Here is a 25,987-nt window from a genome sequence, read left to right as displayed (position 1 = left end):
ACTGAAACCCTCACTCTCCAACCTGCCCCGGAGGGCTCAGGCATGGTATGGCAACATCCAGCTCTGCACAACCCCTGGCACCCTGTAATTTCCTTCCCTGCAGGCTCTTTTGTGACCCTATGACAAGTGCTTATTTACCCCATGCACTTCTCTGTTCTAAAGGCAAGTTCATCACATGAGGAGGAATCATGCCAACATTTACCATTGAACAACTCAGAGAAGAAAAAATGCTGTTTTTTCTCCCCCAGAGCTGCTTTCCAGTAACATTCAGCAGTAATAGCAATAATATTAGCAAAAATCATAAACAGATGAGCAAACCCGATGCATACCTGAGTTTATGCTCTCCCCTGGTGCTTTGTATGTGAATCTCCTCCAGCCCTCCTAACTACCCCATGCAGTAGGTACTACTAGTATAGTGATGGGCCACATCTGTCCTGCTGCCTGTCTTTGTAAGTAAAGTTTTATGGAAATGCAGCCATGATGATTAGTCTATGTATTATCTATGGTTGATTTTGTGTCACAGTAGCAGAGCTGAGTAGTTGTATCCAAACTGCAAAGCCTAAAATATTTACAATCTGGCCCTTTACAGAAAATATTTGTTGACCCCTGATATAAACTCTGAAACAGGATTAGGAAGACCTACTAGCTTTCGCAAGATGGTGGAGGGAATCGAGCAGACATGTCAAGACTGCCAGTCTAACATCAGAGCCCATGCTTGTAGTCAGTCCTTCAGCTGTATTTCTTCCCACCCTAGGCTTGCTCAGTAGACCTCTCTAATCAACATAGCCCCAGCCCTTGACTCTGGATGATATTTGATGCCCACGAGATGCTTAGTACAATGCATCATATAAGGTCGGTGATTCACATGCAGGCTGGCAGCCCAGACCCTTGTCAGATTGTCCCGTATCTAGTAGGTCTCCATTATAACTTTTTTTCCCCTTTCTCTCTTTCTTGAACTCTGTTCCTGATGAACTGTTTTCCTCATTTTTCTCTACATTCTTACCTCGACCCTTTGCTCCCTCCATGCCTCCTACCTAGAATGCCCTTCTTTTTATGTTTTTCATAACCCTAACCACCTTCCGTAAATCTTCCCCAACTGTGGAAACTCACAGGAAATTTTCTTATTTCTGTTGTATCAGCACAGGCTTCTGGTCCTTTCCTTGGCCCTTAGCACACAAAAGTGAGGGAACAATGGCGCCACAGATGTGAGCTGAAGGGAGAGTGACTCCAGCCCCTGCCTTTCATCACTAGAAGACTCCAACCAACTAGACTGGGCTTGATCCTTTGTGCACTAAAAAGAGCCTGCCAAAAGGCCTCTGCCATTCATCTGAGACTTTAGACAAGCCACTTAAATTCCCTGAGCCTGTACTTCCTCATGGCTAATAATACATGACACTGAAGTGGAGCCAGTCCAGGGCTGGCTGCTTTTCATGCATTTTGACATTTAAAAGTGATCCTCCTTGGGGCACTGAGTGGCTTAGTTGATTAAGCATCCAACTCTTGATTTCTGCTCAGTCATGGTCTCAGGGTCATGATATCAAGCCCCATGTCAGGCTCCATGATGGGTGTGGAGGCTGCTTGAGATTCTCTCTCTCCCTCTCCCTCCGCCCCGCTTGTGTATGCTCTCTCTCTCTTAAAAAAAAGGGGGGGGGAGCTTCCTTAAATACGACCTTCAGACCTCATGGAGCTATTTTAAGGACTGGAGGTAGAGAGGTTGGGTGAAGAGCTGGAGTGGAGTGCCCACCCAAAGACTGCCTTGACCTTGGTAACCTTTGCCAATGGCCTCCTTCCCTTCTCCAGGTGGCAGTTTCTTATTTAATGGTAAAATTGAGAAGTGCACTTCATGATATGGATGGACTCATCAGGGCATGTTATTAAAACAGTACAAACCTTTTTAGGTTATAGCCATGAAAAGGGACCCAGCATGGCCCTTTAAAATATTGAAAAAGCCATGAACTGAAGTGGGTGAGATGCTTCTTGATGGTGAAAGTAGGGTGACAGAACACTCTCCGGCTTCACTGTAACAAGATTTGGTGGGACTGTAGATGCGTGCTCACTTTCAAGTCACTTACCTAGTCTGATCTCTGACCGTTACAGCTGTCCCCAGTCCTTACTTTCTGAGGCATCAGCTCATACAAATACGACAAGTATGGATGGGCTTGGGGCTCAGTGTTTCTCCATCTCCCCCTTACCGCTTTCCTCCGTATCGGTGTCATGCCCAGGCAGGCTCTTTCATTGTGTTCGTCTCCAGCAGTCTCAGGCTTACAGCCTTCCATCTTCATGTGGAGCAGACGGACTCCTTGCTAGGGGTTCCAGCAAAGCCTCTGAGTCTCACTGGCTTGGCCTGAGCCTTCATTAATCTTAGTGTCTAGATGATGAAAGATACTGATTAAGAGCTAGGCCTGGGTATTGTGCCCATACCTGGAGCTAAGAAGGCATGGTAAGCTCACCTACATCCCAGAGACGGAGACTAGGGCCAGTGTGATCACCAAAGTATGGAGAAAGGCATGGCAGACAGGCAGAAATGATAGCTGTCCATGACAACGTGCCATTCCCTGAAGATGCATGGCTCTGTCACATACCTCCATGTCTTTGCACACGCTGTGCCCTCCGCTTGAAATGCCATTTCCCTTTGCTCACTCTCTTTTTCTCTCTGTCCTCTCTCCCTCTTTCTCTCTCCAGTGCTTACCATCTACTTTTCTTCCCTGTGCTCTGGGAACTCCCCAAAGGCAGGCATAGTATCCTGATCCGTGTGCACTCCCGTTGTTCCTGACACTGACCCTGAGAAATGACGGGTGTTCCCTAAAGTTTTGCTTAAAATAACAAATTGACTAATTTCAACATTCAGCCTCCTAACGTTGTTATTATTGATTTCCATCTCATATTTTTTCAGTTTGAAAATGAAATCATCCTCAAGCTGGACCATGAGGTGGAAGGGGGCCGAGGGGATGAGCAGTACATGCAGCTGCTGGAGTCGATGTAAGTTCAGCACCCCCTATGCGTGGGAGGAGCCGGGGGGTCAGCTGGAGGCTGGAGGGCTCAGAACCTCAGGGCCTTTGGAGGCTCTATCCTCCCCTGGAGATCTATCTGGTGGCTCTGGTATTGGAGAAACTCCACTTTTGAAAGAAACCTCAAATATCTCTCTAGAGTGGTTGTTTCTTTGATATTCATGGAATGGGGCAGATAAAAAGAAACTTTTCTGTATTAGGAAGAGGAAAACAATCCACCAAACTGTTCGCTTTTGTCACCTCTTTGCTGTGATTTTATAATTCTTGCTAGTTTTTCTTTTTTTCTCTTTTAATCTTAGACAGGTTGATCATGACCAACATACGTAGAGCTCATACAACACATGGATGCGTGCCACATGCTCTCTGCGCACTGCCTCATTTAGCTGCATCTACTCTCTGATCCCATGTCACAGAGCTGGCCCCTGAGCCCCTCGGGAGGGTCTCATCTGAGGAAACTAGAACACGCTAGTTGGGTGAACAGGCTGGGACCCAAACCGGCTCTGCCTGACCTCGGGGCCCAGGCCTGAGTGAGGCAGTGCACAGTGGTCAGCACTGAGTCAGGACACTGTTTTGTTTTAACATCTTACTGAGATATAATTTATATACTATACGGCCCACTAAAAGTGCACAACTCAACGGCTTTTAGTATATTTGCAGAGCTATACAATCGTAACCGCAATCAGTTTTAGAACGTGTTTGTTCTCTCCCAAGAGAAACCCCATGTCCTTTAGCCATCACCCTCCCTCATCCCTGTGGATTTGTCTATTCTGCACATTTCATATAAATGGAATCAATATATGGTCCTCGGTTCCTGGCTTCTTATTTATAACGTGTTTCCAAGGGTCATCCACGCTGTAGCAGGTAGCAACGCTTCATTTGTTTTTGTGGCTGACTGATATTTCACTGTTTAGACACACCCATTTTGTTTCTTCACTTGCCTATTAATGGACATTTAGGCTGTTTCTACTTTTTCACTATAAGGAATGAGGATGCTATGAGCATTCGTGTGTAAGCTTTTGTGTGGACATATGCTTACAGTTCTCTTAGGTATAAAGCTAGGAGTGGAATTGCTGGGTCATTCGGTAACTCTAATTGGCCTTTTGAGGAACCATGAGACTGTTTTCCAAAGTACTGGACCACTTACATTCCTACGAGCTGTATGAGAGTTCCATTTTCTCCACGTTCTCCTCAACACTTGTTAATATCTGTATTACTAATATCTGTATTACTAATTAGAGCCATCCTAGCGTCTGTGAAAGTGATATCATTGCCATTTTGATTTGCGTTTCCTTGATGGCTAATGATGGTGAGCATTGTTTCATGTGCATATTGACCAATTGTATATATTTGGAGAAAGACATTGGTTTTTAACCCTGATCCACCGCCTAGCATCTGTATAACTTTAGGCCAACCACCATCTTTAGCCTCAGTATCTCCATATATAAAATGGGAATAATAAGCCTGTGGTTATTTTAAAGACTGAATAACTATAAATCATCTGCCATATAGCAGGTAAAATCTTGGCAAATATACTTTGCTCAGACACCTGACTCCCAGTTTCTGTCTCCATGTCAATTGTCCCCTTTCCACCAGAAGGACTTCATCCAGGGTTTAGGAAAGTAACTCAGACACCCCAAATTTCTTCTTAGTTGTATATTCTCTGATTTGCATGATTCTTTGATATAACTCTTATTTTGGATTCTTTTCCCAATCCCTTTTGAATATTTAACTTCAGCAACGAAAGCAAAACTAAAGCCCTGCTCTAACCCTCACAGGGACCCTCCTTGCCCTGCTCCGTAGGCAGAGCAGATTCCCAGCAGCACTATCTCGGCAGGCCCTGCCCCCCTACTGTCACTCTGCACAGCCCTCACTAGACACATGGATGGCAAAGGTAGCTCAGCTGGAAGGAGAAACCCACTGTCTGCCCCTCAGGTGGTATCGAGACTGACCGTCCAGGGGAAAAAGTGACATTTTGCCTGAGTCAATGTTTATTTTAAAGTTCTATAAAGGAAAATCTAAATATTGACCATAAGCGAAACCATTTACAGTGCTGGCAATTTCCATTTTTATAAGCGGATGGGGCTCTGTGGCAGTCTTCAGACGATCAGCAGGATTTTCAAATCCTTCCTGAGTGATTATTTATAAAAGGAACCCTTAGAGGTTGAGGAAATTAAAAGCAGCTCATTATTTTTGCTCCTGAGACAGAGGTGTGAATGATTTCTGCAAAACTAATCAAACCAACCAGAGGAGTCAAGGGCCCATTAGTACCAAGGGCCGGGTCCTTGCTTTTTCCTTTGGACTTTCTGAGCCTCAGTTTCCTTATCTGCAAACTGGGGATAAAAATACTACCCAGCTCTTAGAGTTTTTGTTGAGATTATGCAATAGAAGTCATGAAAAGTACTTAGCACAATTTCTGATAACTAGTAAGTAGTCTGAAAATATTAGCTATTATTATTATTATTCTCCAGGTAGGTACTGATGTGGTATTTGAAGCCATGAGCCTACCTGTCACATCTCCCCAGGCTAGTCATCCTCAGTTCCTGTCACATCTCCCCAGGCTAGTCATCCTCAGTTCCTCCAGCCCTTCATTCAGGGCTTCCACTGGTATGTAGGGTCTGCTCTGGGCAAACACAGTGCTGTGGGTACATGGCTTAGGAATATGATGGTGCCTCTGTGAATAAAGCAGGGTTTCCTTTTCTGTGGCAGCTGTAGCCCTGCATTAGGGCACAAGGCTTAGGGCATGGAGTGGGGCTGAATTTCAGCCTTTATGGGCTTTTGCGCAGTACACAAGCTATATAATCTTACAGAACATCCCACTCCTCCCTACCCTCAGAACTGTCCTCATAGCCCGCTCCCATTTGTCCATGACTGTCTTCATGTGAGGGTCCCACATTGAATGGAATAATTAGACACTCTATCCTGCTGTATTCCATCTGCCTGAGAATTTTTCTAGAAATGGCAAGGAAGCTGAAAAGTTGAAGGGGACAGAGAATGTGTGTTCTGGGGCCAAGATCCCACCCAGGCCAGTTCAATACCTGAAAGAGGACCTGTCATATATGGTACCGCATACATCATTTTTAAAGCAATGAGTGAAAACCCAGTTCCATCAGCACTGACAGAGAGTGGGCCTGGGCTCCTCCCTCTGAAGGCCTCCCACACTGAATGCAAATCAATTCCAGGGCAGTGTGAGCTCCCTCCAGGTCCCTCTAGGCAGGAGCATAGACAGGGCGTGGCTGCCACCTCTCCTTCCATTGAGTGAGGAATTACTCACCTGGAGATTCCCAGGACCCGTTCTCATTGTACTTGTCCTCTATTGTGGATTCAAAAGAGAGGAACAGCGGGGTGACCTTTGCAAGACGCATGGGCCTCATGCCTCCTCTATAAATTGATGATGTTAATAATGCCCAACTCAAGGAAATTTTGTAAGTGTTAAACAAGATAACCAATAAAATGGGCTTGTGCAGCATCTGGAGCACAGGAAGTACTCAATGAACCGTAGTATTACGTACTATGGCTAGTTTTTATTTCTGTATCTGCCTCCCCTGCTACGCTGTGATTTCCTGGAAGTCAGTGTCTTAATGGTTTCTGAATCCCTAGTTCCTAGAACAGTATCCGTTGAGTGGATGGATGGATGGATGGATGGATGGAGGATGGTGGAGGATGGTGAACAGCTGGGTAATTCCCAAACAATCTGCCAATCCACCTCACCAATCCTAGACCATATGACCAGCTTTCTTACCCTATGCCTAAACAATAGTGAAACTAAGAAAGAAAAGACTGTGTTCTTCTGAACCCATGCTTCACAAAGGACCAATAGCACTAGCTTCATCCAGGAGCTTTTTAGAAATGCAGAATCTCGGGCCCTAGCCCAGATCTACTGAACCAGAATCTATCAACAGAATCTATTATTCCCCAGGTTATTCCCATGCACATTGACCTTTGCAAAGCACTGGACTAAACGAGTTGTTCTAATGTTGGCTACCTACTGGAATCACCTAGAGAACTTTAAAAATAAAATACTTCTACCCAGTTCTCACTCCCAGAGATACAAAGTCTTTGATTTTAGGGTGGACATTGAGCTTTATAAAATGCTCCCCTGCTGACTCTGACATGCAGTTGGGACTGAGAACCACTAGTCTGGCTGCTCTCAGGCCATGAGATACCTTCTGGGTCTGAACTGCCTGGGAGGCTATGAGGACTCACACTCCAAATGCTGGACAAAGCTTTGTCGCATTGTCATTAGCTTGGGAAACAGGGCTGCAAGTGACTGTCCCAGGAGTCAGGCACAGCTGTGACTGAGCCAGACAGGCCTAAATCACAGGGCAATTTGCATCTCTCATCGAGAGCCAGGGAACAGGTGCTTCTCCCACGGAGAAGATGGATTTGTCTGATCACAGCCACAGTTTGAGATGTCGCCTCCTTGCAGCCTGGTTTGGCTTCTGGGAGGAAATGACCCTCCAACGTCCTTGCCTTTCTCACCTTTCCCTCCTAGGAGCTCTTGGGACCTAAGCCGCCACGGGGAAAGTAGCCAGAAACAAATAGCAGCCTGGGTAATGCTTGTCTACTCAAGATGCCTGAGAACACACCACAATGTTTCTCTGTGGGAAAATAGGGAAGTGTTTGGCTTGATTCCCAAGGTCACCGCTACTACCAGAGTGATTTGGGAAGGTCATTTAACCTTTCTGAGCCTTCATTCTAAAATGAAGGGAATAATTTTTACCAGTCAGAATTATCATGATGATTTCTTAAGAAAAAATGATGAGAAAAAAAATAGAAAAAAAAAAGAAATAAGAAAAAGTGATTAGTACAGTGTCTGGTGCACAATAAGTGATTAATAAAAAGTAGTCATTAATCAAAATTTTAATCCATCTGTCTCCCCTTGCCTAGCCTGTGGGCCTCCTGAAAGTAGACATGATTTTTTTTAATATTTCTTATTTTATCTTTCTCCCCATCCCCACTCCATACAATGCCTATCACAGTGCCTAGCAACTAAGACGCTTAAGGAATGTCACAGTGTTTATTTTTGTTTTTTTTAAATTTAGAATACTAATATTACAACAAATGTAAATTTTTCAAATAACATATGCACATTTAAATTTTTAAAATGAATACTTTCTCCTCTGTCCTCCTACCTAGACCCCTTGTTGGAAGCAACCACCATTAAGAGTTTGGTGTTTATCCTTCCTGACATATTTGTCCCATTTATAAGCACACAGAGATACATAATGGAGACATGCACCTCTGTTCACAAATGCTGGAGCCAGAATGTTGATATTTAACAACTATGTGGCCTTGGACGAGTTAGTTGGCATTGCTGTGTCTTAGTTTCCTCATCTGCAAAGATCCCATCTCATAAGACAATGATGGGAGATTAAATGAGTTATCATTTGTGAGACATTTGGAATGATGCCTGGGACATGGTAGATTCTATATAAGTTGGTTAAATAAAAAACAAATATTGTTCTGAGACTTAACATTTCTCACTGATCTGTATATTTTATAGAGCTTTTTGTGTCAAAGCATATTGATGTTTCATACTTTTTAATGTCTTCATAGAACTACACTTTGTAAATATGCTTTAATTAACCATTTGCCTCTTGATGGACATTTAAGATGGTTTCAACTATTTCACTGTAGACACAATTTGTAAGTATAAATCCTTGCATGCTTCTGGGAATATTTCTGTCAAATAGATTCCCCGAAGTAGAATTGTTGGGTCAGAGGGTATGTCATTTGCAATTTTGATAGATATTGTGAAAATTGCTACTCAAAAGGTTGTACTGATTTCCTCATAATGTGGATGTATACAAGTAACCATTTCCCCACACCATTGCCCACACTGGACACTTTTTTTTTCCCATTCTGATGGTGGGGGAAACATTAAATACTTGCTGAACTATATGGATAAATAAGTGTATAAATGAATATGTGATTGAACAAATGAACAAAATGGGCCAACACATGAACCAGGAGAACTTGGGTTCACTGGTTTATTTGCTCCCCTCCCCCACCAACACACTCTTTCTCCCCTGGCCATGAGCTCACTGCCCTCCCATCTCTGCCCACAGCCTGATGGATTGTGCTGCAGAGCACCCAACTATTTTCAAGTCAGTGGAAAACTTTGTGAACCTGGTGAAAGGCCTCCTGGAGAAGCTGCTCGATTACCGGGGTGTGATGACGGACGAGAGCAAAGACAACCGCATGAGCTGCACCGTGAATCTGCTGGTGTGTGGGGTTGGCCACCTCGCCCCAAGGTCCCACCAGACCAGAGTCTTGGGGGGAGGTCTGGTTTGGGTTTCACTATGCTTTTGATAGGGAGGGAGTGCTAAGGGCTTCACAAACCAGACAAAAGTGGGATTGAATCCCTACTCTGCCATCTGCTAGCTCTGTGTCTTGAGGCCAATAAATTCACCACTCCATGCTCAGTTTCCTCATAGATCAAATGGGAACGAATGTTATCTTTAGTACTTAACACATCATATGGAAGGGAAGTGGCAGTAGAAAGTGGTTAAGAGTATGAGATTTGGAATTACATAGTGCATAGGTTCTTATCCTACCTCTGATACTTAGTAGAATAGACAAGTCAAGGAAGTTTTCTGAAGGTTTAGTTGGGTTCTCTGTTCTATAGAGAAAATAATAGTACCTATTTCTTAGGTTATGCAGTCCAGGGGCATGTTTAAATGCTTACTACGTATTAGTTTCCTTCTCTTATGGAATGGAGTAATCTAATAACCAGAATTTACAGCAAATTAGTATAGGCCAGGCTAACCAGAGCAGCTAATCTCAAGTGCAGTCTCTTAAGCCCCACACCACATGACCTGCCGAGAGCCAACTCCTGAAAAGTCTCCCTTCGTATATCCTGCCATACAGTCATGAGACAGGTTGTAGCAGCCCCAGCACTTCACGCCGTCATGTCAGCCCACCCTAAAGTGGTTTAAATGAATGAAGTTGGCCAAAAGACCATGTGGCATCCATCATATCAATGCCCCCTGCCATGCTCAATGCTCCAGAAATATAAATCCTGTCCTATACTTCCTTTGTGTGGCTTCTGTTTACCCCAAGTGGACTACCTTTTTAATAGCCTAGATATTGCCATTGATTTTCTGAAATGCTAAGGGGAGTTTAAAAATCCTGATTACAGCAGAAAGGAATTCACTGTTAATAACTCCACCAGGTCCAATTTACGTAAAGAGCAGGAAGAGGGGTTTTCCTGGAGTTTAGCAATTTCTCTCTATGGAGAGGCAGAAGTTAGTTGAAGAAAATGACCTTCAACAGTCAGACTGACCAGGGAGAGAGTTTGGGACAGGCAGATCCACAAGCAATTAGACCCTGCTAGCTTTTGGTGTGGTGTAATCATGGCATCAGGAAGGAGGACAGGGAGAGGGTGTCAGGGCGGCTGAGGTCTAGTGTGGCTCTGCCGCCCACTAACTGTGTACCCTGGAACACCTGGAACACATCACCTCCCCCTTTCTGAGCCTCTGGTGTACATTGGGTTAAACCAGGGTTTCTCAATGTATGGCTCATGGGTCAGACCACGACCTCTTGGCTTGGAGTTTTTAAGGACTCAATTATAAATGCATGAGATTAGGATCTCTGGTGGTGGAGCCCAGGACTACTACTAGTCTAAATGACTCCCAAGCTTGAGTCAGGCTTCCTAGGTATTGCCCAGTTTAAGTGTTTTTGCCTGTGGAGTCTCATCATAACTCCCCATACTGCTGTACCAACAGGAGTTATGATCCATTATTCTGCCTGGGGTCCATTACTATTCCTATTACTCTGATTACTGCTGTTACCGTGAGTCCAACCAGCTCTGAATACTAGGTCTGAGCTTGTCAGCATCAAGCTGGGCTGCCTTTTGTTGTAGACTCCGTCAAAGTGGACTGCCTCAATCTTGACAGCCCCCCTTTCAATACAGCAAATAGCTCAACTTCACCCCTAATACATGACGTTTGAGGTACCCCTTCTGTCCCTTTACAGTCTAAGGATAAGGGACTTGACTTTCAAGGCAGAATCTCTTAAGAAGGGTGTTTGATGCATTCAAGAAAGTAAATTTTGTGCTCCCATCTCAGGGCCCCCGAGAGTAAACAGCAATCTTCCTTGCTTCTCATTCACTACACCTTCTACCCCTGCCGCTCTGCAAAGAAAAACACTCATCACTGTTTTTCCTTCACTACCTAGAATTTCTACAAAGATAACAATCGGGAAGAGATGTACATAAGGTAAGATGTTTGTTTTCTAAAACCCAGACCTGCTGTGTCATCCTCCTGCTCAGTATCCATCCATGGCTCCCCACTGCCTTCAGGATAGAATTTAAACTTATCTTCTTAACACTGTGTGTTCTGATTCTTATCCATCTTTCCAGATTCAACTCCTTTCATTCTCCTATAAGCGCCTCCCATACTACTTGGACTTCTGTGACCTGCCATGCTGCTTTGCTGTGTCCACAGACCACGCTTTCCTTAACCCACTTTGTGGATTGAGCTGGTGAATTGCATCTGCATTTGTTGAAGTCTGGCACACGAGGCCCAAGGCCAGGGTTTATGAAGCATGTAGTTAGACCATTGGGCAGCCCAGTTTCAAAGGGAAAAAAAATACCAAAATGCATGATACCTGCTTCCTTGTAGGCATTTAAAAGATATTTATTTGAATATATCATGAAGGGGTTTTGGGGCGGACATTAGCCTGGAGCAAAAAACTGCCTTGCCAATTTTTCTCAGAATCTCATATTTTTTTTTCTCCAAAGTTTTTTAATTGTTATTTTTACTCATTACAAAATAATGCATACTTATTACCAAAACAACAGCAACAAAAAGCTCATAAAATATAGACAAAAGCAAAAGAAATGACATAAACTCCCATAATCCATACATATTCTCAGACCCTTTTATATTTATATATAGATAGAATTCTATGCCTGCATATTTTTTACAAAAATTAGATCATAGTGCTCATACTTTATTCTATGCTTGACAAGAATTCCATGTCAACAGATGAATTTCAACATCATTTTTAATGAAACTATAAAATTCTCTTTCTAGAATATACCGTAATTTATATAGCCAATCCTATATTGTTGAACATTTAGATTGTTTCCAACTTTTTTCTATTGTAAATAGCACACCGACAAAATTCTTGGATGTATGTCTTATGTGTTCAACATATATCTTGCATATATCCTCATGAGACAAGATCCCACAAAGAGAAATTGACCAGAAGATTAACAAGTGTTTTCAAGTCTTTTGATCCATTCTGTCAAAGGCCAGGGACTCCAAGTCTAAACCTACTCTGCTATTATTGCAGATATTTTTAGGTACTTAGTTTAGCATTATTCCAGGAATAGGAACTATAATTTGGATAAAAGATAATTCCATAGGCTGGCCTAAGCTTTAATAGTATTTATAACATCACTAGACAGGACTTACTATAGTAGTGCAAAGCTTTGGAGTCCAAAGGACCTGGGGACTTCACCTTGTCTTCTTGGTGACCCTGGATAAGATCACTCAGTCTCTCTGGGCTGAGGTTTCCCCTTACAGAATGTTTCCATTCTACCTTCTGTTTTGAAGATTAAATGAGATGCTATAGGTAAAGTATCTAGCACATGGATCCATCCCTCCAACCTCTTTTCTCTCCTTCCCATTTTAGAAACACAGATGGCGAGCCCCAGATCTCCATAAGCTCTGGAGATTCGAGTTCTGTTGTAATCTAGGAAAACCGCATTTGCCTAAACCAAACAATGTAACAGGATATAGTCTGGAAACCTGTTCTGTTTGGCAGGCATAGTATTTAAAAACATTTTTAAGTTGGTTGCCAAAATTTGAAAATCTAGAGATTTTATATAAAAATAAAAATTTCCCTCTTCTAAAAAACTCAGAAGGTGTGGCAACACTGGGCCCTCCTCCTGTCCTCACAAAACTGGAGTACTCTGGTCATGACATCGTCTCCATTCCCCATTGAACTTCACCCTGCCTACCTCACTCAAGCTGCCCATCTGGCCTGTGTAGGTGTTTGAGCTTGAATCCTGGTCAGGTCAAGCAGGGTGTTTTCCTTTGGGTTCTATAGTAGATCACCAAATCCTTGAGTTGGCAAAGGAGAGAAGAGGGTGCCTTGGTTGATCAGGGAGCTGAGAGTAGCTGGAAATCTGTTCCTCTGGCTGCTCTCTTAAAGGTTTTTGCAACCAGCCATCTGGGGATTTAAGGGGCCAAGGATGGGCAGGAGGATATAAGGTAGGATTCAGCCTTGCACATAGAAAACCCCTAAAGAAGTCTTTAGAAACCTCTGAAGGAAGAACACAAGCTCAACACTCCCCGCATGCAAGCCGCGTGTAATTTCGCTGATAACTCTGAATGATGAGAAGAAAAATGAAGGACAAGAGTGGAATAGTCATGACTATGGAGGCAGAAATTGCTGATGTTGAAACCCAGTTCTACTGTTTCTTGCTCTGACTACTTTAACATAAATCTCAGTCATCTTATCTATAAAAGGATGATTGGGAGGATGAATTGATATAATACATAAAGTACCCATTTGTTGGATGAATGAAAGAGCAAATCTTTCTACCTGGGATGCTCATTCCTCATTCATCCCCTTACTTTTAGATCCTAGCCTAACTCCCAAGCAATGGAAACTTTTCTAGAAGTCCCTCCTCTCCCCACCTAAATGAACCCTGTTCTCATAGTACCACAGACCTCTCCTTCACAATGTAGATCACAACTGTATTTTTACAATGTAAAGTCATCCCAGGGTTCAGTACTGGAACTTCACATTGCAAAGGGAGAGAAAGTGGGAATGTGGTTATGGTTGAATTATATATTCTCCCTACTGACAGCTCAGGGTCTCTACATGAATATCCAATCTTGAGGCCCTGATCCACTTCCTTTACCAGAAAATGCACTTCTTTTATACCAAGAGAACACTGAAGAGAGGGTAAGAGCTGTCCTTTATAGTGCTGTGGCTTGTTCTTTCTCCTGGAATGGTACGATGTTCAGAGCACAGGCTCAGGAGACAATTAGCCTGGATCACGTTCCAGCTCTGCGAATTATTAGCACAAGACTTCTGATGAAATATTCATTTCCTCTTCCTTAATTTCCCTTACCTGTCATATTGCATTGGCCAGACTCTTCAGTATCAAGTGGCATACTGGCTGGGATGATACTTAAATTCTCCAGGCCATAGTTTTCTTATCTGGAAGTGAAAATTCTCAACAAACCCATCTCCCAGAGTTGCCATGAGGATTAAATGATCTAAGGCTTTCAAAATACTTAGCTTGTTACCTGTCACACACAAAATATCCCACTAACACTAAGGGCTGCTGTCATCACCCGTCACTGATTATTGGAGACGAGGACTCCTTTGTGATCCTAAGTGGTGCCTAGTTGTTCTATGTGACACCCACCTGACCCTCCCTCCTACCTCCTTATCACTGAACCTGGTAACCTAGCATATTTCTCTGCATAGGTACCTGTACAAACTCCGTGATCTTCACTTGGACTGTGACAATTACACGGAGGCTGCCTACACACTCCTTCTCCACACCTGGCTTCTCAAGGTACTGCCCTTCCTGTGAAAGTGATTTGTGCTAGGATCTCTATGGGGCGCTCATAGCAAATAAAAGTTAAGAAAGAAAGAGAGAAAGAGAGAAAGGAAAGAAAGAGGTAGAAAGTGAGGGAGAAAGAGAAAAACAGGAAAGGAAGAGAAAAGGAAAAGAAAGGCAAGGCAAGACAAGGCAAGGAAAAAGAATTAGCCAATAAATTTTGTTTTGCCGTGTCCCCAAACTCTTGACCTGGCACTTTTCTGCACTTCTTTGCCTGATCACATAAGGTTTCAAGTGACTTTCATACTTAGCAACAAAGATAACCCCCCGAGATATGTTTTATGTTTTATATAACATCCAAACCTCAACTATAAATTATTATCATGCCCAGTGAGCAGTTTTCCTTCTCTTGAAAACAGTATTGTAACTGGACAACATCTAAAGGATTTCCTTTCGCTTTTGAAAACCTGGGGCCATGTCTTACAGGGGTTCAGAGAAAATTCCTACCAACCATACACATGAGCCAAGAGAGAGTCAAAGAAGCACCACTTGGCAAAAATCAGGAGGCACTTCCCAAATGGATACTGCAGCCCATCATTTCTCTGGCTGACGACCCATAACCCGGGGTGGTGGGCAAGCTGGCAGAGGTGTTGGCAGGGCTTCCTCTTGCTTCTCATTAGTGAGGAAGACACCTGCCTTTGGCTGCCTCTCAGCCCCGGGTGACTTCATGTGTCTTTTCTCCTCAGTGGTCAGATGAGCAGTGCGCATCGCAGGTCATGCAGACAGGCCAGCAGCACCCCCAGACTCATCGACAGCTGAAGGAGACACTCTATGAGATCATCATAGGCTACTTTGACAAAGGAAAGGTAATTTGTCCCTGTCCTTCTTCTCTCTGTGGTGACCTTACTACGGGGAAGGGTGATTCCTTCCTATACTCTGCACCCCATCTGTCTACATGTCTGGTCAGCTGTCCCTCCCAATTCTAAGTCTGATCACTTGGCTCCACCTTCTCACCACCTCGATTCAGGCCTCATCATTGTTCACTTGGATGCTCAACGGGTTCTAAGCAATCTTCCTGCTTCCTCTGTTGCCTCCAACAGATCATCCTTCATTCAGGAAACGGGGATCACAAAAAATAATATTGGATCTCACCGTTCTCCTGCTTAGAGTCATCTCCATGGGTCCCCCATTCCATTAGAATGATTACGCAATCCTGCTCATGACCTGTGAGGGCCCACATGAGCTGTTCTCTCATTTCATCACTGCCAGCTCCCCCATGCTGTATGCCAAGCTCCTTTCCACACCAGGGTCTTTGCACTTGCTTTTCCCACTGTAGAACATTTTTCCCTCTGTAGCTTTCCATGGCAGGCTCCTTCTCACAGCTCAGAGCTCTGCTCAGATATCATGTCCTCAAGGACACCTTCTGGGACTAACTTCAATAAAATAGCATTTTAGAATGCCATGAACACAGAGACTTGTCTTGTCCACTGCTGAATGCCCAGTGGTTAGCATGGAGCCTGACATGCAGGGCCAAATAAATATATGTTGAATAAGTGAATGAATTGCATGACTGAATGACACTATGATGCCATCATTGATCTTTAAACAGTAAGGACGAAGTGTTTGGTTGGGTCTGGTCAGGAGATTAGACAGACCGACTGCTACCCATCTTCCAGTCTCCTGTGAAGCTTCAGGAAGCACCAACCCAAATGCACCCATTCATCCTATAGGAGATGTGGCATGTGGACTAACTGCTCAGTCCCCGGAGTCAGGCCAGTTTCAAACCTTGCTCCTCTACTACCTACAGTTCCCTTGACCTCTTAGAGACTCCAGTTCCCACCCAAGATAGTGATACTAATAATACATACTTCCTAGTGGTATTGTGAAAATTAGGAGACAGAGTGCATGTCAAACAACTATCATAGGACCTGGTACATCGTCCTATCTTCTTCAATTTTAGCTCTCATCCTTACCCCACTCTGCCTTCAAGGCCCCAGTGAATTGGCCACTTCCTCCACCAAACCCTTCTTGAGTCCTCCAGTTTACCTCCAGCCCTGCCTCTCCTCTGAATTACAAGGTCTCTTACAGCTTATCAGGACATAATTTAGTGGACTTAATTTTGGTTTGTTCTGTCACTGCAGTTCATTGTATCTGTCTTAGCCTGATCTCCCCACCTTCCCTGGAAAGACAAAATGAGGTAATGTCTGTAGAAGGGCTTATAAATTCCCAGGAGTTGAGCAGTTGGAGAACACTGTTTTTATAATTTACAATTATAAGCCTCTTGAGGGCAGAGAGTCTGCCGCTGCTGGAACCTTCTGCCCTGTTGGCATCAAGTTGAGATTACTATTTGTTTATAGCTAGCTGATTCAGTCCATCCCACATCCCCAAAAGGACATGTGGAGCTTTGTCCTCTGCAAAGTATCCAGTTCAACTTGCCCTGTGCTGAGTAGAGAGGAAAAAGACATCATCCCTCATCTCCAGCTGCTTATCATCTAGTTGGCAAAACAGACATGCCGATCATAATCTTTTTTGCATACCACCCTTTGGTGTTGTACAATAACGGAGGATGAGGGAGGGAAAGGTAGTGCCAAGGTACTTTGGGAGCAGAGAGGAGAGAACAGATGGGTATAGCTCACTCTGCTAGCCACTGCTGTGGAAGCTTCCAGAATGAAGCCCAAACTCTTTAGCATCCCTTTACCTTCCTTTCCCCACACCTCCCCTCATGGAGATTTATTGCTCCAGACACACACAATGGCTTTCTACTCTAAAAGTCCACCGGTCAGTACTTGGTGGACTCCTCTACATTCCTCGAAACCCAACTCTCACATCTAATTATGTGTAAGCTTTACCCACTTATGTTTCATGGAAGAGACTGTGTCTTCCCCATATTTATGTCTGTTCCATCACTGTATACCATACCATGCCTAGAAACCAGCAGGTGCTCCATAGGTAATATATGAGATTCCTCAGTTATATACTGAGGATCAGTGACTGTCAGAGGTCAGACTCAGGAGGAAATCCCAAAGTATCTGACTCCCTCCCTGGCCCCTTAGTGGTCTCGTAACACATGGGGAGAACCTTTCTCGAATGTTATGGTGGGAAGTTGGCAAATACCTACACATGAGCCAAACAGACCCCTGACCCAGCCCAGGGACATTACCACCATCTTCTTGTCATGCTGCCGAGAAGGAAAGCCCCCGCCAGTCTGGCCTGTGGAGTTGGTTCCTCCTGGCACATAAAGCATTTTTATGCTGCTCACTAAGTTGTCCACGGATTTAAAGCCGTGGCTCCTCCACTCGGCGCTTGCTTTTATTTATTTTTATGCTTGGATGCAGAGAGAGCATTTTTGCTACAAAGCACACACTACATTTTGGCAATCTCCCCTTTCTCCTTCCCCACCTCCCCTAGCTTCTCCATTTAGATGCATTTTCCATTTTAAACTGAATATGAAATGTGATGGGTGTCCCTTGAGATTGCCAGATCTCCAGCCCACTCTGCATCTCCCCCGCCTCTCTGCAGAGGCTCCCGACCTCCTTCAGTCTAAGATGGAGGGATGATCTATCGGGTTCAGCCTAAGACAGAGCAGAGGAAAAGGAAAATCCCCTATATCCAGGGTTTGTTTTTACAGAATTTTTTTTTTCAAATGGAAAAGACCTATTTACAAAAAGTTTTTTTTTTTTTGTTTTTTTTGTTTTTTTTTTTTTTTTGAGAAAGGGATTCGGGGCCAGAGGGAGAGGAAGAGAGAATTTTAAGCAAGCTTCATGTCCAGTGTGGAACCCAACATGGGACTTGATCTGATGACCCAGAGATCATGACCTGAGCTGAAATCAATAGTCAGACGCTTAACCAGTGAGCCATCCATGTGCCTCTTACAGAAAGTTCTAATCACTCTTTTTTTTTTTAAGAATTTATTTATTTATTTGACAGAGAGAGAGATAGCCAATGAGAGAGGGAACACAAGCAGGGGAAGTGGGAGAGGAAGAAGCAGGCTTCCAGCAGAGCAGAGAGCCCGACACGGGGCTCAATCCCAGGGCCCTGGGATCACGCCCTGAGCTGAAGGCAGACGCTTAACAACTGAGCCACCCAGGCACCCCTAATCACTCTTTTTATACTCTAGTACCAATTCCATTTCCACCTCTATGCAGCCCCCTCCCCACTCATACACTCCAATAACCCCATTAAGAAGTGACAGGTATAAAATTTCAGTTATGCAAAATGAGTAAGTTCTAGAGACCTGCTGTACAACATAGGTCTGTAGGTGACAAACCTCGGGTCACACCCAGGTGTGCGTTCTAGCCCAGCTTTTGGTTGGACATGTGACCTGAGACAGTGTTTCTGCCTGTCTGAACCTACATTTCTCACCTGGGAACTGCAAATGTTACCAGTCACGTCCCAGAGCAGTTGTGAAGACCCGGAGAGCATGCGAATAAAGTATTGAGCCTCATCTCTGGCTGCTCCATTATTTGTCACAAAACAGAGTGAGGGGCAGAGGAAGGGTCGTGCTGCCTGGGAAGTACCTGGCTCCCTGTGCCTGGGGCCAGGCCTGGGTCTGAGTGAGGCTTACAGTGCAGTCCCAGGAGGCAAGCCGCCTCAAGTCTCTTCATCAGCAAGGGTTCTGCAAGCCTGGAGGTGCCTCCTAACCTTTGTGTCCATGACCTTCTTACAGATGTGGGAAGAGGCCATCAGTCTGTGCAAGGAGCTGGCAGAACAGTACGAGATGGAGATCTTCGACTATGAGCTCCTGAGCCAGAACCTGGTAAGGCTGGGTGCCCAGGGCCTTGGGCTCCCCAGAGAGGCTGGGAAGAGGAAGTGGGAGGCCAGGTGGGGTCAAGGCAACAGAAAAGTCCTGGAAGTAGGGCCTGAGTTGAGGAAGGCTGCTGAAAGCCTTCCTTCCAGTTGGGAATATTTCCAGAGGGAGGTATTCTGGGAAAACTCATCAGCGACAGTTTACCGGATGTAGTGGTAAGTACCTGCTTGGCACTGGGGCTGCTGCTGCTGTTGCATACCCAATAAACACTGTGCTGCATTTGCAGTAAAAGCCCCACAAATCACCAAGCCAATTAAATAAAAACGCAAATTTGTGCTTTCTGATTAACAGATAAATCACATTAAAATGCTCCCCATCTGGCCATTCCCCATTAGCTCCTTGGTGCTGGTGATTTGGTGGGGGTAAGTGGAAGGTGGGGGAAGCCGGCCTAGCCCGCTCAGGCTGCAGATGCCACGGCTTGGTGGGGAGGTGGTATCTGCAGGGAAAATGCAGAACACTTGGGCTGTTCCTGCCACTTGTACACCTCCCACCTATTTCCCGGCCACCTCAGAACTAGGACCCCGGCACCCCGTCTTAGCCTATGTTGACAGACCAGTCCAGCTGTGTCCAGAAAACTCTAAAATGAGAGTCAGAATGTGGAGAGATGATTTATTGCTTCTTTGGGGGGGGGGATGGGTACTGAGTTCAGTGTTCTTGTTAAAACCGGCTGAGCTGTTAGCTGTTTGTACTGCGTGTAGGATATGATGCAAACACACGCATGTAGTCACACCAGGAGACACTGATATCAACCCCACACATACATCCACATGGATGTTTAAAGACATGGAGACACACACACCTTCTAAACATGTACATTCACGTGCTTGAACACATACACACACACGGAGTACACATTCATGCACACACATGCGCACTTACATTCAGTACACATTTGTATACACATGTACATGCACAGAATACGCATTCATTTGTACACATGCACACACATATCCCATACATTTATGCACGCACAGCACACAGGCATGCACACACACGCACACATGTATACACCTGCACACATGGCACACATGCATGCACACATGAACACACATGCATGCGCACACATGTGTACACATGCACACATGGCACGCATGCATGCACACACATGCACACATGCATGCACACACCTGCACACATGGCACACCTGCACACATGGCACACATGCATGCACACACATGCACACATATGTACACATGCATGCACACACGTGTATACACCTGCACACATGGCACACATGCACACACATGCACGCACATGTACACATGCATGTATACACGTGTATACACCTGCACACATGACACACATGCATACACACATGTACACATGCATGCACACACGTGTATACACCTGCACACATGGCACACATGCATGCACACACATGCATGCACACGTACACATGCATGCACACACGTGTATACACCTGCACAATTGGCACACATGCATGCACACACACACACATACACCTGCACACATGGCACACATGCATGCACACATGTACACACGTGCATGCGCACACATGTATACACATGCACACATGCACGCACGCACATGCACACACATGTACACATGCATGCATACACACACGTATACACCTGCACACATGGCACACATGCATGCACACACGCACACACATGCACACACGTATACACCTGCACACATGGCATACATGCATGCACACACATGCACATGTGCATGCACACACATGTATACACATGCACACATGCACGCACACACATGCACGCACATGTACACATGCATGCACACATACCTATACACCTCCACACATGGCACACATGCATGCACACACATGCACACGTGCATGCACACACATGTATACACCTGCACACATGGCGCACATGCACGCACACACATGCACACATGCACACCTGCATGCACACACGTTCACACGTGTACGCATGCATGGAAACACACGTGTGTACACGTGCACACACAGCACACATGTGTGCACAGTACACATGTATGTGCTCACATGAACCCATGGTACACATATATGCACATAAGCGTGCACATGGTACACACGTACACATGCACACACATGCACTCACAGTACAGATTCATGCCCCTGCTGATGTGCATGCACATCCATGCTTCGAGGCTTGTGCTACACAGGCTTGTGTCCTTGCACATTTATTTCCTATATTGTATCAAATCTAAGATGCCATCGGTGTGATGTAGTATTTTTTTTATGAATCCTGTCATGATTTCTGTCTAGCTAATAGCAATTGTAAGATGCTATCAGATGTAAAGTAAGACGTAAACTGTTTTCAGAGATGTTAAAATACGAAAAACACACACGTCTTAGAAATGATGAAATATGTTAAGTGTACATACACAGGAAGGCATTTAAATCCAGAGATATTTATGCATCCAGAGAGCCTCATAAACTCATGCCTGGTGTGCATGGAGGAGGGAGCAGTGTGGTGAGGGGGGGCTCTGGACAGCTGGCTGGATTCAGCTCCATACTTTCTAGATGCACTATGAGACACCATTTCTTTCTCTGCAAAACAGAGATATGATACTTGTGAATCGTTACGAGGATGATGCGAGTAAGCAAGCTAGTACAGGAAGAGTGATCAACATGGAACCTGGCAGAGGGTAAATACAGCTATTGCTGTGATGATTATAGACATATCCACAGACACGTAAACATGTGTCCTGGGCATCTTGGTATAATGATCATGTCTCAAGTGTGGCCTTTCTGAGCCGAATGTGCCTTCGATACACATCTATGTTGTTACAAGCTCTGAGTTTTCTCCTTTCAGATTCAGCAGGCAAAATTCTATGAAAACATCATGAAAATCCTCAGGCCCAAGCCAGACTACTTTGCCGTTGGATACTACGGCCAGGGATTTCCCTCCTTTCTGCGGGTGAGTGTGCTGGAGACAGAGACCCAGGCCAGGGGCCTGACGCCTCTCAGCTGTCACTTTGTGCTTCGAGGATCCACTAGTACTGAGACTCTGCCCTCCTCCTTCTGAATGCTGCCTTTCCCCCCAGCACACGCTCAGCCCCCTCCATCATCACCACTCCCAGCCACCCCCTGTTTCTCTAGGTCTGCAGCACCAGAGCTTCCCCAAGAGGCAGTAGCTCCCCGTCCCTTGAGTGGGGCATTCAAGGAGAGCCAGAGGACCTCTGCTGCCCAGCAGGCTCTGCAGAGCACTTGTTCTCAGACGCTTTGGGCTTAGGAATCGCTTTTCTCTCTGAAAAAGTATTGAGGTCCTCCATGAACTTTTGTATTTAGAGACTCTGTCTACATCTCCCATATTCAAAATTAAAACTAAGAAAATTTAAAAATATTTATCAATGTATTTAAAAATAATAATGAACTTCTCATGTGTTCATATAACTTGCATCTTTATGAAAAATAGTGTACATTTTTCCATACTTTCCCATAAAAATGTGTGCAAACCATGAGATTGTTTCATATTTCTGCAAATCTCTTTCATGTTTAGATTAGGAGAGGATAGCTAGGTTCTTATACCTGCTTCTGCATTCAGTCTGTTGTGATAATACATGTCATGCAGGCTCTGGAAAATTCTACCGTACATCTGAGAGAATGAGAGTGAAAAAGGCAAATGCCAGCAGACCATTATTATGAAGAGTGTTTCTTGGTCTTATGAGGTCCTGAAAGGGTCCTGGAGACCCTCAGGGGTCTCCGGAGCATATTTTCTGAACCAATGCTTTCGTGGATTTCCCACTGATCATGTACAGGGTTTGACTAGGTCAGTTATAGGTTTCCCTCCTATAGGACTCCTTCTTGTGAGCCTATGGTTCAGTTCTGAGGTCAGGGAGATACAAAAGAAATAGCCAATCTGATCTCTGACCTTACTTGATTTACGGTCTAGCCGAGGAGATAAGTCTTTCACTGTTACCAGTCTGTGGAGGTCAGAGTGGGCTCATAGGACTGAGCACCATAGCCTGCAGAAGAGGTAGATAGTAAGGCTTTCCTCAATGGGAAGGTGAGGAGAGGTGGCTTCCCAAACCTGATTGTTCATCAGAACCCCTGGGGAGCTTGTTAAAGATACATGTTTCTGGATCCTACTCCCATAGGTCTCATTTCAGCAGGTCTGGGGCAAGGCCTGGGGAGCTGAACGCCCAGAAGTCTCCTAGGCCCATCTGACAATCCTCTAGATATGAAAGCATTCATATGCAGAGGTGACAGATGTGGGTTTGGACTGACAGACTTCTGGGCCTAGAGGTGGCACAGATGGTATGGATACAATCTAGAATAGGGTTTCTCAACCTCAGCTCTAGTGACATTTTAAACCAGATTATTCTTCATTATGGTGGCTGTTCTCTGCATTGAAGGTCTTTTTAGCGTCTGGTCCTCTACCCACTGGGTTCCAGTAGCTCTCCCTCCCCCAAGCTATGACAATGAAAAATACTTCCAGTTATTGCCAGTATCTCCTAGGAGGCAAAATCACCCCCAGTTTGAAAACACCTGATTTAGAGGAGGCTAACACAGCCAAAGAAGTGTAAAGAGTGTATTCTATGGATCTAGAGCCAGGAGCCACCTGATGAAGGACCTGAATGCTGGGACCTTCCATCCTACAGGCCCAGCCCATATGGCCCATGAAAGGCAAGATGGGACATTTTGTGGTCATGTGAACAAAAGTGCAGGTATGATACATTGAAATCCAAGTGAGGAATAATTCTGAAAGCTGTACATAGGACAGTCTGAAGAAGTTCTCAGCATCCATGATCCCCTCTCCTTTTAGAATCAATCTTTTCGAAGAAGTGGTGTGCCCAGCTGGGTCGGTGAGCTGAGCTCCTTGCTGGGGTGGGGAAGCAGGAAGGAGAGAGATCTATAGGAGCTCACCATGGCTCTGTGCTTATGTCACAAACCTCCCAGCTTTGCTTGTATCTCCTTCTCCAAGCCTGGACCCTGAGATCTCTGTTGGGTGTCATTTCTCTGCAGAACAAAGTATTCATCTACCGAGGGAAGGAATATGAGCGGAGAGAAGATTTCCAGATACAGCTGATGAGCCAGTTCCCCAATGCAGAGAAGATGAACACAACCTCTGCCCCTGGGGATGACGTGAAGAATGCCCCAGGCCAGTGTATCCTTGGAGAATGGCCCAACCAGGGGCCAAGCAGAGATAGCTCTGCTGGGACTTTAGCCCACAGAGCCCCACCTTAGAGCTTAGAGCTGCTGCCAGAATCATTGCAGTGGTGCCAATTTTAGTGTCCAGCATGGGATCCAAAGAATCCATCTCGGGAAACCCTAAACGTTGCATTCATTGATCAGTGCACTTATTCATTCACTCTCATAATGAATACTATCGAGCCCTGACTCGGTGCCAATCATTGTGCAAGGTGCTGAAGATCACACTCACAAAGTGGCCCTACCTTCAGGGAGCTTATAGTCTAGCAAGTAAAAGAGACATCAAACAATTGCACCATTAAATGTGTTTATAAAAATGGGATTAATGCCAAGAGAAAGCCATGAAGGACACTGTGACTGGGAAGACAGAGAAGGCTTCCTTGAGGAAGGTAATGTTTAAAGTTAGCAACGAGCCGAAGTTAGTGGGAGGCAGGGAGAATGGCCCAGACAGAGAAAAGGACCATCATGTGCCCAGCCCTCGAGTGGGGAAGGAGCATAGCAGGTTCAAAGAACTGAAACAGTGCCACATTGCTCTTACAATAAGATCAAAACTCCTGGGCAAGTCCAGTAGGCTGTCCACCATCTGACCCCTGCCTGCCTCTCCAATGTCATTGCCCTCCTTCCCCACGATTCCTTCCCTCTCTCGTGACCCTCTGGCCACAGTGGCCTCCTTTCTGTTGCCTAAACACACCTAACTGGTTCCTTCTGGGGCTGTGCATATTCTGTTCCCTCTGCGTGTCATGCCCTTCCCCTAGCTCCTTTCTCACCCATCAGATCCTAACTTGGTGTCACATCCTGGAAAAGCCTCTCCTGGTCACTTATCTAAAGTGGCCTTTTCTGAACTCTTCATGAGCCTCATATCTCAAACCTTGTTTGTTTTCTTTAGAGAATTGATCTCAATCTGTTATCTTTTGTGCCTTTTAAAGGTCCACATAAGCTAGACTGTAAGCCCTGGGAGGCCAGGGGCCTGCACTACCTTGTTCACTGCAGTAACCCCACCCCCACCACCTGCCCCAGTGCACAAAGCTGACACTGAGAAACTCCTTGTTGATGAATAGAAAGACAAGGGAAATGAGAGAAAGCAAAGAGAGATAGACAAATAGCGACAAGAAGGAGGGAAGGACACAGGGAGGGAGCCAGCTCACTGGAGTCCGCGGAGAAGGGCACGGGAAACATGAGGAGATGCCAGTGAGGTTGGGTAGGTGGTGGTGTTTGTAGGGCCAGGAGCTGACACCGGGCAGGAGGCAGGACTCCTGGGGGGGCAGAAAGCATGCAAACTCAAGGATCAGGCAGACAGCTGAGCCACCGTGGCTCTCCACACTGCACCCTGCAGCTCAAATTAAGTTACAGCCTTTAAAACGGGGTTGACAGGTTGCATGGCTGGTCTGCTAAGTCTGCCGAACCTTAATCCAAATATTTTTCCCTTGGGTGATAAATATTCATCTGTAACCTTTCATTATGCTCACCTGCCCTTCATGCCTGCTCTACCATGGTATTTGCGAGAGGAAATGTAACTAGTC

The 25,987-nt window shown here is 45.1% G+C and overlaps 1 protein-coding gene across 1 annotated transcript in view; it reads left to right on the top strand.

The window, feature by feature from the left end:
• The window catches only part of LOC100465628 (dedicator of cytokinesis protein 2-like), a 101,231-nt gene that overhangs the window by 41,391 nt on the left and 33,853 nt on the right, over positions 1 to 25,987 (top strand). Inside the window, exons 7-14 of the mRNA XM_034656750.1 lie at positions 2,894 to 2,979; positions 9,077 to 9,233; positions 11,187 to 11,227; positions 14,463 to 14,553; positions 15,285 to 15,404; positions 19,205 to 19,294; positions 22,129 to 22,233; positions 24,282 to 24,423. Coding sequence (XP_034512641.1) covers positions 2,894 to 2,979; positions 9,077 to 9,233; positions 11,187 to 11,227; positions 14,463 to 14,553; positions 15,285 to 15,404; positions 19,205 to 19,294; positions 22,129 to 22,233; positions 24,282 to 24,423 — 832 coding nt within the window. The remainder of the gene's footprint in view (positions 1 to 2,893; positions 2,980 to 9,076; positions 9,234 to 11,186; positions 11,228 to 14,462; positions 14,554 to 15,284; positions 15,405 to 19,204; positions 19,295 to 22,128; positions 22,234 to 24,281; positions 24,424 to 25,987) is intronic.

This window comes from Ailuropoda melanoleuca, chromosome 3 (genome assembly GCF_002007445.2).
Source record: "Ailuropoda melanoleuca isolate Jingjing chromosome 3, ASM200744v2, whole genome shotgun sequence".
NCBI classification, from domain to species: domain Eukaryota; kingdom Metazoa; phylum Chordata; class Mammalia; order Carnivora; family Ursidae; genus Ailuropoda; species Ailuropoda melanoleuca.
Note: the sequence above shows the minus strand (reverse complement) of the source record. Positions and strands in the feature narration are given on the sequence as shown.